The 14,898-nt window shown below is 40.2% G+C and overlaps 2 protein-coding genes across 2 annotated transcripts; both read left to right on the top strand.

The window, feature by feature from the left end:
- Nucleotides 1-5,867: 5,867 nt before the first annotated feature.
- On the top strand, nt 5,868-6,821 carry LOC140077590 (olfactory receptor 6C3-like). Its single transcript, XM_072124863.1, has one exon. It carries the CDS (start codon nt 5,868-5,870, stop codon nt 6,819-6,821), a length of 954 nt encoding a protein of 317 aa, XP_071980964.1.
- Nucleotides 6,822-13,538: 6,717 nt separating this feature from the next.
- LOC140077588 (olfactory receptor 5B12-like) lies at nt 13,539-14,519 on the top strand. The gene has a single exon (XM_072124861.1). It carries the CDS (start codon nt 13,539-13,541, stop codon nt 14,517-14,519), a length of 981 nt encoding a protein of 326 aa, XP_071980962.1.
- Nucleotides 14,520-14,898: the final 379 nt, after the last annotated feature.

Below are 14,898 nucleotides of genomic sequence, written 5' to 3'. Positions count from 1 at the left end.
ACCACCACATATGGGGTATTGTTATACGCGGGAGAGATGGGGGATCAAATTTTGAGGAGCGTTTTGGAATTTTATCCACTGAGAATTTGTACATTTTATGAAAAACACATTAATTTAGCCAAATAAAATGTAATTTCGAAATTGCATCCGATTTTGTTTTAACCCCTGTAAACCAATTAAAGGGTTAACAAACTTCATAAAAGTTGTTTTACGTACGTTGAGGGGTGTAGTTTCTATAATGGAGTAATTTATGGGGTTTTACTTTATTTAGGCCTCTCAAAGTGACTTGAAACCTGAGCAGGTCCCTCAATAGCAGGATTTAGCTTTTTTTATGAAAATGTGAAAAATTGCACGTGACGTTCAATAGTATGACTCCTATTGGCAATCTACCAGAAGAGTGTGCCTTGTCGTAGCAACAGGCCTCAAACCCTGTTTGTGAAAGGTCACTGCGGGGGGCAGGAGGCTTGTTCGGTTTTGGGGTGTGTTGGGGCCCAGACACTTTTGCTGTATGGGGCCCCGAATTTCCTGATGGCTGCCCTGCATACTGCCATATGGCAGTATATGGGGATTTTACTCCTCATTCATTACAATGTGCTGATAGCACATTGTAATGAAGGGGTTAAAACGAGACAGCTTCGGGCCTTCGTGAGACCCAAAGCTGTCATGGCAACGGATCGCTGCTCCTCGTGACGTCATCGGGGAGCGACGATCCGCGGCAAGATGGCGGTGCCCATGCTGCGATATGCAGCAAAGACTTACAGACTATGGAGAGGGTTCGGCCCGTGAGCACTCTCCATGCACCGGGACCCGGCGCACGCCGTACTAGTGCAGCTCGCGTCGGGAAGGGGTTAAAATTGGGTTCAAAGTTATTAGTGTCCAAATTCTGGGGACAGTGTAAATTTTTTTGGTGCATGATGTAAAATAAGCCACATACACATGAAGTATAAACTAAATTTGAACCAGATATATCATCAGCCACTGTGTTGCATAAAAAGTGACTTAGCCAGAAATATTATCTGTTTGCATGGTTTCTGTGGTGGAGGCCTTATTTTTTATTACCGTATTTTTCGGACTATAAGGCGCACTAGATTATAAGGCGCACCATCAATAAATGCCTGCTAAAACATCTAGGTTCATATATAAGGCGCACCGGATTATATACGGTAATTTGCAGCAATTTTACTGGCTTTTTCCCTTTTCCTTTTTTGTCTGAAAAAAATGGCTTAAATGAGTGTTTCCGCTTCAGCAAATAAATATTGAAAAGTTATACAAATTTCCAATATACTTTCTGTATCACTTCCACACTGTTTTCTAGATCTCTGCTTGCTTTCATTTTATAGAAAGCTTCTATGTTTACTTCCAGGAGGAGAAATCTGACCATGGTCACACAGGTGCACGGCTCATTATAAGTGCACATGTGTGACCATAGTCACGTTTCTGTCTACTGGAGGTAAGTTTTCTATACAAAAAGAGCAAGCAGAGATCTAGAAAACTGTGAGGAATTGATACAGAAAGTATATTGGAAACATGTATCATTTTTCAGCATGAAAACAATAACATTAATTTGCCAAAACGAGAACACCCCTTTAATACCCTGGCAGTTTCAGACAAATTTTTCAATTGTGCTTTTTTAAAATTGCATACATATTTCCAGTGTCAGACTAGGTGGATAGTAAAAATCTATTTATGGGGCCACCAATATACAACAAATATTAGCAAATATCCATTTGCAAATTCCTAAAACATAGCCGACCCATAGCTTGCTTTCTAGCCCTTACCCTGGTCTGTTATGTTCCTAAGAGCTTGTCAGCAACCTGCTGACTGGACTTTGCCTTTCCGGGCTCTGTATTGAGATGGTCCTGGGTTGAAGGATACTGGTTGGGTAGCCTTCATATTTATATACATCTAAGTCATCCAATGCATAAAAATAAACTGGGGAGTTTTCTAAAAAATCTACCCATATATCTAGGGGTGAACCTGAACTTTCTGCTACCTGAGGCATGCTATCCAAAGTGCTCCCCCACCCCATCCAATACTAACGTATCAGGTTATTATTTTTAGCACATGGGTCCTCCATGGACAGTCTCGCACCCATGCTGACATCAGGTTTGAAGAACTGTTTTTTTAAAGTGTCAAGTTCTGCTTTGTAGCAGGTGACTGCGCCGCTGATTCTGACCCCATCATGCTGCAGGTGGTGCTGCCTGAGGCAAAAGGCTCAACTCGCTCGCACACCCAGCATATATCAGAGGCTCTGTACAGATAATACAGGGTCAGAGGACCCTCCAAACTCCTGGGCTCACCGATGGGTTCCCTGTGGGCTATTCCTGAATTCTTCCCACAATTGCTCAAACAACACCAGGCAACTAATGAGTGAAACACAAAAAAAACCCCAATCCATAATTTTAGAGAAAATTCAATCTATTTGATCATGAAAATTACCTTCTCTGCACATTGGAGATGGAGCGGTGCACCCCTTTTCTTCTTCTTTCCTGCCCATCGCTACCCAGTACTATCCCTTTACACAATGGATGACAATTCCATAAAAAGAAGGAAATGGGCATGGCCACACCCACAGTGCACCAAGTAGCTAATTTGCATGGAAAAAATTTAAAAATTCTCTAAAAATACAGATCATTAGGAAACAGGAATGGTATGTTTGGAAAGCTTATAACCTTATAGCTTATAGCTTATATGGGGCTGATTCTTGGTCAATCCTTCCTCATAGAAATATAACACAAGGTCCTAATAATTAAAAAAAAGGCAATTTACAAAAATGGAAGAAGAATAATTAGTCGCAACGGAGACAGCAAGAGCAAAGGGATTAATTAGAGGGAAATGGAAGACGTATAAAGCTCCGACGGTCCCTCCGTCGTAGAACATGGTTATTGTATGGAATCACTTGGTAATTGGCTCCTATCATGTTTATTCCTGTCTCCGACCTTATAATGTATATTCTAAACCATAAACCAGCGATTCTATCAATATTTCTGTGAATATGACACATAATGGCCCTTTGATTCCGAGTCATGGCTCTCACTACAAGAGAAATTCTGCAGGAAACTTCGGATTGTATTATTGATATAGCCATTGATTCATCAAGAGAAATTACACAGAATCAGGTAACTTATGTTTTTTAAAATAATTCATATTTAGAGGAGGATTAAAATCCCATTCACTTGAGAAATGGGACGTTTTGACCCCAAAAAGTGTTGTGCCCTAGAAATAAAGGGGTAGCTACTCTGACCCTCCCCCTGAATCTATTCCTATGGTGTGATCCCTGCCTTCATCTTCAATAATTTAATGGCCAGTGATTTGTCTTCTTTTTGGGAATGTTATAGTAACTCAAAAAATATTCCGGTCGCTAGTGAACTCCTTTAAGCAGTAGCCAAATATCTATATGTATATAATATTAGTGGGAGTATATGAGCCGCAGCTGATCAGCTCTTCTTCGTACAAGAACTCCTGGTAACAGCAGCTCAGCTACTAATCACTTCCGCCCCACTAATCCAATACTGATGACCTCAATACTGATGATACTCAAAGGTCATAGAGAAGGCACCTGCATTGTGATGACCTGGAAGAGAAAAACGCAGGAGCAAGGAGGAGGCTGCAGGAAGTGTAGTTATAGAGAAGATGCCGACAGCAGTATCATCACAGGTCATAGACAGGACACCAGAAGCAGCGTTATCACAGGTCATAGACAGGACACCAGCAACATGATGGAAGAAAAGAATGTGCAAGCAAGGAGGAAGTTGCAGGGAGTGCAGGTAGGTGAGTAATATATATTTTTTTATTTTATCCTGTGCTACATATACAATGGGGGCATGCACTGGCTTACTAATATGCTTGGGGTATGTCCTTGGCTATGTATATACTAGAGACATGTGATGGGCTACCTATGTACTGTGGGCATGTTCTGGGCTACTTATATATTGGGGGCATGTTATGGCCTGGGCTACTTGTATACTGGAGGCATATTCTGGCCTGGGCTACCTATATACTGGGGCATGTTCTAGCCTAGGCTTTAAAAATACTTGGGCATGTGTTGGCCTAGGCTAACTATATACTGGGGATATGTTTTAGCCTGGGCTACCTATATTATGTGGGTATGTTCTGGCCTGACCTACTGATTTATTAAGGCATGTTCTGGGCTACCTTTATACTTGTATATACTGGGGAATGTTCTGGGCTACCTATACACTTGTATAGATTGGGGGCATGTGCTGGGCTACCTTTATACTGGGGATATGTGGTGGGCTACCTATATACTGGGGGCATGTGCTGGGCCATATATATACATATATAGTGAGAGTGCTGTGCTGTCTAAATTATTGAGGAGGTGCTAGTGTTAAGTATGAATTATAGTACATATATTTTACTATATTGAGGGGTCATATTGTATTATCTGTATATACAGTGGGAAAATTGTGGTCATTTTGAGAAGCACTTGCTGTAGCTGTTAACTAAGGGACATTATATTGACTGTGATTCTTTTAAGGGAAGGAGTGTGGAGATGTTCTCCAGAGGCCAGGGTGGCAAAGTTTGCAGTGATAAGTCACGGCCAGGAGAAGTTGCCATTAAATTCTCTACCTGATAGGATTGCCAACAATGGGGAAACAACCAGGAAGAAGACTGGGGTGAACGTGGCAAACACAGACGTAGAAGTTAAAAGCTACAACCTAATTTGAACAGTAAGTGATGTCTCTACCCGCATACAGCCCAAATGTGAGGTGCATATAATGCTGGTATATATTTATATATGGTTATTTACTACGGATTTTTGGTATCTATTTATATGTGCAAGATATATTCATGTGTATGTTTATTCATTGCATGTAAATATTCATATGTGCAGCCCAGTCATTGGTATCTGTTTGGTATTTGTATTGGTATATGTTTGCTATATTCATTGCTGGTATATATTTATATTTGTGGTATATACATTGCAGGTATATATTTATATGTGTAGTATTTTTACTGGAGGAGGATAATTTTTTGTTTGTGCTATATCTTTTGCTGGTTGGCCTAGTTGTAGATGATCCTATAGCAGTTGGCCTCTTAGATTTCATTTTTATGATTATTAATTGGAGAGAACCATTTAACTTTTCCCCTTAGGACCAGTGCTGAGTCTACTGTATTTTTGCTACAATTTTACAGTGGGGGTGAGGGGCTCAATTTTGTTTGACTGCCTTTGGCACCAAAATGCGTGACAAAATGGCGGTTATTTACTAAGGGCCCGAATCGGTTTTTTTCATCAGGTTTCCCGATTTGCGATGAATTGCCCCAGGTTTTTGGTGCACGCGATCGGATTGTGGCGCTTCGTCGCCGGCATGCATGCTACGGAAATCAGGGGGCGTGGCCGTCGGAAAACTCGACGGATTTGGAAACATCGCTGTATTTAAAAAAAAAAAAGTGTCGCGTGACACGCACTTACCTGCACCAAGAAATAGAAGGTGAACTCTGGTGAACTCCAGCGGACCTCGGCGTAGCAGTGACTCTTGGTGGATATCGGTGCACAGACCTAAGTGAATCCCGGCAGATACCGAATCGGCGACGGAGAGCCCGTCGCTGGATCGCGGCTGGATCGGGTAAGTAAATCTGCCCCAATGTGTCTCCTTTTACCTAACTATTGTAAATCTTTTGCCTATAGTGCATGGAATGGCATTATGATATTATGATAACCTTGGTTAACACCTAGAGTCTAAAGAGGTAGGTTGAATACTGAGCTAAAGTTTCATAACATGGAATATTTATCTGGGTTTGGATCAGATTATCGGGAGAACTATTTTGTGAATATTAATTTTTTCCCAACTTTTTGATAAAATGATCAATGTGTTATATTTCAGGTATAATAAACTGATACAAAAATGAAGCACAATCTAACAACGGTCACATATTTCATCATAAAGGGAATATCTGATGTTCCTGAGCTCCAGGTTCTGATATTTGTTCTGGTTTTACTCATTTATCTTACTGTTCTTGCTGGGAATATAACTCTACTTCTTCTGGTCTGCCTGGACTCTCATCTTCACACTCCCATGTACTTCTTTCTTGCTAACTTGTCCATTGTGGACATGACGTCCTCCACTGTTACCCTACACAAGATCCTTCTAATGTTCATCACTGGAGATAACAAGATGTCCTACCTGGCCTGTATGGCCCAATCATATATGTTTGGCTGTTTATCGGGCCATGGGATTTTTATATTGACCGCCATGAGCTATGACCGATATGTGGCTATCTGTAGGCCCCTGAATTATCATGCTATGATGAACCTGAAGGTATGTCTTCTTCTGGCCTCGTTTTGCTGGATATTTGGTTTTGTACAAGTCATTCCTTTTATTTGGTTAATATCCGAGATCTCTTGTTTTTCCACAAACATAATTGACCACTTCTACTGTGACCTTGTCCCATTCATGGAAATTGCCTGTAGTGACATCACAGTTTTGGGAAGTTTGAACATCGTCCAAGGAATGGTCATCTATATCATTACTCCATTTCTTCTCATTTCCATTTCTTATATTTTCATAATTTGGACCATATTGAAGATACGTTCAAGTACTAGAAGAAGAAAAGCCTTCTACACGTGTTCCTCACACCTCACTGTCATCATCTTACTCTACACATCATTGATCTTACAATACGCCATACCGGATAACGGGCTCGGTTCCAAAAAACTTTTCTCTTTGTTTAACACAGCGATGGTCCCCGTCCTCAATCCATTGATTTATAGCTTGAAGAACAAAGATGTGAAAATGGCTTTTATGAGAAGGATAGAAGGATTGGGAAGAGGAAGGTGGAGATCTTTCATTGTAAAGTAGAGATAGTGGGGGATATTTATCAGGACCTCTGCGCACCACCAGTGGCGCAGAGGCCCTGAAATAATCGCAAAAGCTAGCTTATTGGTAGCTTTTGCGATTATTTTCCCCAATCCGCCACCTTCACGCCAGTGGGGTGTGAAGGGTCGTGAAGGGGGGCGCGGCCTGCCGAGCGGGGGGTGCGGCCGGACGGGAGTGGGCCGGCGCGGGGCGTTACTGTCCCCGCACCTGCGCACTCGCTGCTGCCGGCGACCTTTCATACGGCGCTGCTGCCTGTCGTCGGATAAACGCTGCGCTACTGGCAGCCCGATACATCAAGAGGCAGAAGCCCGCGCACCAGCGTATGATAAATATCCCCCAGTAACTTGATGCTCATTTTTTTTATTTTCTATTTCTTCCATATTTTTAATAAATCAAAAAGAAATAAAATATCTTAAGAAAAAGGAAGAACTAAGTGTTTGTTTTAGGGAACTTAATTTTAAAGAAAGTAGGAAGCAATGTGTCTAAATGTGATCTTGAGGGCAGATTTACAGGAGTGAATCACATTGAGTTGGGTGTAGCTATGTTCAACACATTTTTTATTTTTATGTTTTATACATTTTTATTTAAAGAAAATAATCTGTCATACAGCTGTAAATAAAGTACAGTTTACATATTTTACATTACAAGTATCCCAGCAAGCAATGTGGGTTAGTAAGGTTAGAACATCCAGATTACCAATCACTCTGAGAGTCCGGTCCATTAAGTTGCCCTACACCTTTAACACAAAAATTAACCAGAAAAGTCTGTGATGAACCGGTTCATAACAATCTTTTATCCATTTTTTTCTTTCAGTGGTCTCCGCTGTGTGAGGCGGTGAGTTGGTCACTCAGTATAGTACTGGGTCTTGGTCCAAGCCTCCCAATGGGTTATGGTGTGGGATCTTCTGCTGGCTTGTGCTGCTATCATTGGATGTTTTTTTATGTTTAACATTTTTGTCCTCAAATCCAAAATATACTGTAGGTATAAAAATTTTGAACAGACAATAATACAAGGCACCCGGCATGTATAAAGAAAAATTTAACTTAATATAACTGCTCCTCTAGATATAATACTTTGGTGTAGGAGTGATGAGCAGACCTGATTCATTAGAAGTTCATGTCCGGTTCGAGTCCAGTTTAAGCTCAAACCACCCACCGTTTACATCTACAATCGGTGCTGGCAAAGTAGCCAGTGCCATTGAAATGGCTAATGGATAAGGTGACTAGCGTGCCATTTTGGGGAGGAACCTAGCTCCCTGATGGCATTATTGGGAGTGACGGTCCTGCCATCCTGTCATCAGGAGGAGCGATCCCCTCAAAATGGCAGCTGATGACATGTTTAATGAGTAAACGAGTAAATCGATGGACCCGGTCCTGAACTTTGAATGAAGCCACAAAGTTTGGTATTAACACACACTTTGCAGTTTGGGTCCGCTCAACACTAGTCCTAAGTTCTTTAGGGTCTAAAGTTTGGTAGGGTCAGTCTACAATGTGATGAGTATGGAATCACTGGACTATGCCTTATGTGTGTCAACGAGGGAAAGGAATATTGAGGTGGAGAGACTTTACCAGACTCTTAGTAATGATTGCAGAATAACTCAGTAGGATTCTACAGCTTGACAGAAGTTACAGTTAAGGAATGTTTCCAGGAATGATTCTTCTTCTCATGAGTTTCACTGGGGTGAAGTTCAAACATCCTAGGGTGCTTTGGTTCTCTGGATTAGTACAACCCCACATAGTATGCTCTATACACAGGATAGGGAATAACTATCTGGCTCGTGGGGGTCCCAGTGATGAAGACAATGGAATTTCTGTCCCGCAATTCCCACTGAAGTTAATGGAGCACATCATCAGAAATTCAAGGTCAGCTTCCAGCACGCATGACCTTGAAGTTTAGTTCAGGCAGTTGTGGTTCCCCGTTCTCCTTCATTACTGGGTTCCAAGCAGTTATACCTTCAGCAAACAGACATTTATCGCCTATCCTGTGTTAGGGGTTAAATGTTAGTATTGCCTACTAAGTGGAAGTCACCCATTAAGTTCCTCCTTCCAGTAACATTTCCAGTTCGGCCTCCTGTACTCATGTGCTCTGGCCACATGGAGCCAAGCGGTCACGGTGTGGTGAGACATAGGGCTTCACCACACTATGACCGTGCATAGTAAAAGTCAATGGCGGCACATTTGTGGGGCAAGCTCAAGGTCACCATATGCAGTTGCATGCTTGAGGCCTTGTAGCGTTTGCAACTATGATTAGACAAGCACTGATAGGATATCCTGGAAAGTTCATTTAAGCAATAATACTGTCAAAGTATTGCCGCTTAGTAATAGTCATATGAAGATGCAGAAAGAAGTATGTTTTGTTCGGTAGACCCCCAAGAAGTCAAGAAAGTTTGACCACTAGATCTCTATAGAACAATACATCCCCCTGGCTCATCATTCCCGATACACCCCCATGAGTTACACTGTTAGTGTTTGGATACTATGTATACTGTACACACATCACATTAATGACTAATTATCAGTAAACACATCGTCTCTACCGCTTGTCCCATGAGGATATCGGATTCCTTATTAGCACTAACAAGCTTTGGCTTGACAATAGTCACTAAGGTCATAGAACTATTTAGAGTTATTATTATTATTTTTGTTATTATTTCCCAGAGGAAGGAATTTTCTTGCTGTTTGGATGACAACAAACATACAGATTAATTAGAGTATTTTTCTATCATTAATATGAGGGTTAATTGTGGCAACTGTGTCTATCCCCAAATAGTCCTATATTTATATATAGATGTAGCCATCATTCCTTCATTAGTGATACTTTGTTTTATAAAGTCGTTATTAAGTGCCTTCTTAAGATTTTAATTACCTGAAATTTGCAAAGAAATAAGTTATAGGCACTTACATTATATGTGTAGAAGACACTCAGCGTAGGCATATGGAGGTTTTCTCATCACAGGGTTACATACAAGATAGGTTCTGTAGGTTTGTTCTTAAGTTGAATTTGTATGTAAGTCGGAACTGTAGATTTTATAATTGTAGCTCCAGGCAAAAATGTTTTTTGTCCCAGAGACAATTTGATTTTCAAAAGTTTTTGCTGTAATGGGACCAAGGATTATCAATTAAATGTCATTATAGATACATTATAGCTGATCATTGCAGTCTGGGACTAAAGTAACATCCAGAGAGCTTCACCAGATGTCACAGTGGGCAGAGGGGTCCGTCTGTAACTAGGGGTTGTCTGCAAGTCGGGTATCCTTAATCTGACACGTATAAACATTTCTTCAATTAGATGTTATTAAAAAAAATGTTCCTGTGTGAAGATAATTTCTCATAAATGTAGTCATATGGGCCCTTAGAAACAAGACTGTGTCTTTGGATACGACCACCTCCGCTGGGGATTGCATAAAGAAATAAAAAGTTTTTTTGTATATGAAATGTCCAGGAGTTACTGTATATCCCACAGCCGTCCTATGGTAATGAATCCTGGAAGTCAGGCAGGGCTCAATAGCACAAGTCTGGCCACCACTGCCACTGAGTGTGTGGTGGTCGTAACCAAGGAAGCTATATATTTTCTAATAGACAGCATGATTATATTTATGAGAAATTATCTGCACACAGGAACACTTTTTTTAAATAACATCCAATTGAAGAAATGTTCACATATGGAAAATGAATTTAATTAAATGTGAATGCCCAGATGGGAAAAAACCCTTTAAGTAGGGACCACCTGTATAGCAGACGTCTGGCTACTTGGGTCTTCTATGGGGCCTTACTTTACCTTTGTAGAATTACAGATGTGTCCATCCCTTAACTTTGTTCAAATAAAAGAATCCAATTCCATGAAACCACATCAATACAATATCAAAGAAAACTAACGCAACACAAAACAACAGCACTGGGCGGCTGCACATGGATACATAGAGCATATCCCCTTGTGCCCCAATATGATGATACAATATTGTCCTATATGAGCTTCAGTCATTGTATTGGAGGAATTATATTTGCATATCCCGGAATGGTCCCACTTTGTGGAAATGTGCAGCAGTGAATCCCTGCATCAGGGACCACCCAATGAAAAAGACATAACACAGAGCTATAGATTTACCTGGCGAGTCCACCTTCCATCTATCTGGAAGAAAAACCCAACCTGATTGATTTATGGAACAAGTTTAAAGGAAATCTACCATCAAAATCCATCATGATAAACCAGGGACAGTTACTCCGGGGACCTTGGCAATCTTCTTATATTTGTTATCCATGGCCTCCTTCCTTTTAAAATCAACTTTTAAAATTATGCTAATGAGCCTGAAAGGCCACTGGGACATTTCCAGAGAAAACCAAGAGGAATTGATACAGAAAGTGTATTGAAAAATTGTATAACTTTTATTTTCTGAAATTGGAACAACCCTTTAACCAAAAAATTAAGCAATTTTAGAGGATCTGGTTTGCCAGGGGTGGAAAATCTGGGAAAAATAAGAATTTTTTTCTTTACCAGTTGGAAGGGGAGGTTGTTCAGGGGGGTGGTTGAGGGTATGAGAAAATAAATACTTAAACTGTATGATATTTTGTCTGTGAAACATGAACTGTCAACTTTTTTACAGTTGTTTTTACTTTTGGATTAATAAATATTAATTATTATTATTAATTAATCATTAATTATCGTTATTATTAATCATTAAACAAATAAAAATAATTAAAAATAACCCCTATCAATACTTGGTGCCAACACCCTTTGCCTTGAAGCATCAGTTCTATCGCTTGTACACAGTTTATGAAGAAAATTGGTAGGGACGTTCTAAACATCTTGTAGGACTCAGTGTGAGTGTAGTCTGAGGTTCTGTCTCTTTACATTATGTCAGATGGATAGTGATTGTGAGTTCAGGGATCTGTGAGCATCAAGTTCGGAAATATCTTCCTGCTGCAGAAAACATTTTTAAACTTAAAAAAATAAAACTTCTGTTACTGAAAGCTACTGTTCCTTTGCAACATGTTTCAACGCCTGCTTAAAACTTTTGCCCAGCGCCTTACATGACCCAGTACACTCGGGTACATTGCACAATTATCGTCCATAGAATTAACTCTACATTTTTAATGGTGAATTTTTGGAAAATATTTTTAAAAAATAAAGCAGTACAGGCGGTCCACTACTTAAGAACACCCGACTTACAGACGACCCCTAGATACAAACGGACCTCTGGATGTTGGTGATTTCCTGTATTTTAACCCCAGGCTACAATAACAGTTATCACAGGTGTCTGTAATGAAGCTTTATTATTAAACCTGGTTCTTATAACAATCCAACATTTTTAAAATCCAATTGTCACAGAGACCAAAAAAAAAATTCTGTCTGGGGTTACAATTATGAAATATACAGTTCTGACTTACATACAAATTCAACTTAAGTACAAACTTACAGAACCTATCTTATACGTAACCCGGGGACTGCCTGTATAGTAATGTCTTTATGTAAGACGGTCATGTATTACCCATTGTGTCACTCAAATAATACAAAAGAATCAATTTACAAAAATATCACAAGAATAATGAGTCTCAATGGAGCCAGAAGGAGCAAAGGGATTCATTACTACGAAAGGCAAGAGGTATAAAACTGTAGTGATCCCACATCTCACCACACTACAACGAATGGAGTCACATGGTACCGGCATGTAATAGTATAGTGATTGACATCTTTGTGGACAATATATGACCCACAGATTGGAGCGGATAGTCAGATAATATATCTGTGGACGGAAGATCTGACCACCTTCTCTTTAGTTATCAACTGGACCTTCTCAATCCATGTCTGGACAGCAGATTCATGTCTATCATGTTATTCCTCCAACATATTACAACAAACTCATTTCAAGATGATTAGGTAACTAAATGTAACACGTTAAACTTTTTGTGTGTGGTCCACGAGGAGATCCTTTGGTTCTGTGGTTGACCAATTTTGAAACCTAGTCAAGCCGGTTTAACATGGCTGAATTCAGGATGGAATTGAGATGTTTTGCGTTGCCTTGCTTAGATTAGATGCAAAACTTAATTCCGTTTGGTTATATGTGGACTCGAACTTGGGTTGTTAAAACCATTCTTGGGGGTTCTATAGGAGAATGGGACAGCAGGTACCAGGAAACTGTTTTATAGGGACGTCATTCTTTCAATAGTTTTAGAATGTTTAAGTAACAGTCACCATGGGCTTCAATGACTTCTCAGTGGCCTATCTGCACAATATCTGCTCGTAGCCTAAGGCAAAATTACATTAAATAACCAACATCCAGAGGTCGTTTGTAGGGGTAGGTGTTGTATGTAAGTCGAGTGTTCTTAAGTAAGGGACTGCCTGTACTTTATACTTCATAAGAACCTTCCATCACCAGGTTAAGGTCTCCTTTCAGTCAACTGTTGGATATCTCAGTAACCACTGTCCTTCTTATCTACCATCTGTAAGGAGACTTACATCTCGGCCATCCCCTCCATATACCAGTCTAATGTTTAACCTCAATGGACTATTCTTTGAGGTTCCTCTACTGAGTAAAATAAGATCACTTAGCTTGAAATATGATCTAGGTGGCTTTAGGCTCTCGGACATACGAGTCTTAATTTGCATAGGACTACACTATGACATTTATTTTTTTCTATGTATGGAAAAACTAAAGCCATTTGTGAATTTGTTTACTTCCAGGTATTATAAATAGCGGCAAAAATGAAGAACAACCAAACAATGGTCACATATTTTATCATAAAAGGAGTAACTGATGTTCCTGAGCTCCAAGCTCCGATATTTGTTCTGGTTTTACTCATTTATCTCGTTGTTCTTACCGGAAACATAACTCTCCTTCTTCTGGTCTGCCTGGACTCTCATCTTCACACTCCCATGTACTTTTTTCTTGCTAACCTGTCCATAGTGGACTTGACGTCATCCACTGTTAGCCTACACAAGATCCTTCTAAGGTTCATCACTGGAGATAACACAGTACGTTACCTGCCCTGTATGGTACAATTCTATATATTTGCTTCTTTATCAGGACATGGACTTTTCATATTGACCGCCATGAGCTATGACCGATATGTTGCTATCTGTAGGCCCCTGAATTACAAAATTATCATGAACAATAACGTGTGTCTTGTGTTGGCCTCCTTCTGTTGGGTATTTGGTTTCATACAAGTCATTCCTTTCGTCTGGTTCGTGTCAAAGATCTCTTGTTTTTCTACGAATGTAATTGATCACTTCGTCTGTGACCTAGTCCCCTTCATGGAAATTGCCTGCAGTGACCTTACGATATTGGGAAGGCTGGCCGAAATTCAAGGACTGATTGTCTATACAATTATTCCATGTTGTCTTATTTTAACTTCCTACGTCTTTATAATTACCACCATAGTGAAGATACAGTCCAGTATCGGTAGGAAGAAGGCCTTCTACACATGTTCCTCACACCTCACAGTCATCTTGTTGCTCTACACAATGTTGATCTTTCAATATTCCATACCAAACACCAATTTAGGCTCGAAAAAGTTGTATTCTTTATTTAACACAGCCGTCGTCCCCATGCTGAACCCTCTGATATACAGTCTGAAGAACAAAGACGTCAAAGCGGCTTTCAGAAGGAGGATCGAAAAGTGTAAAGACAGTGTGGTCGTCTGTACAATGGTGACCAGTGTCATCAAAGTGAAGAATAAAACCTAACTTATTTTATAGCTCTGGTTTTGGCTCATCACTTATATTTTTTATATTCTGGTAGTCATGACCATTTAATCTTTGGTTGACATAGATCAGTGGCGGCAAACCTTTTAGACACCGAGTGCCCAAACAACAACCAAAACCGACATATTTTTCGCAAAGTGCCGATTTAAGCAGTTACGTATTACTCCGTGCTCTGTCACAGGTTTAAATTGTGTAGGCACCTGAGGACACCAATACAGTAGAAAGAAGGAGGAGAAGTTTGGATCATTATTGTAGTTTCCTTCTAGGGTCCTGGGCTGCCTGTGATTACAAGAGGCCTTGAGTCCTGTCTGGCGAATCCTGCCCTGGGTTGATGGCATTGGTGCCCATATAGAAGGCTCTG

The sequence above is a fragment of the Engystomops pustulosus genome, chromosome 9, assembly GCF_040894005.1.
Source record: "Engystomops pustulosus chromosome 9, aEngPut4.maternal, whole genome shotgun sequence".
Lineage (NCBI taxonomy): Eukaryota > Metazoa > Chordata > Amphibia > Anura > Leptodactylidae > Engystomops > Engystomops pustulosus.
This window is presented reverse-complemented; position numbering and strand designations above follow the sequence as displayed.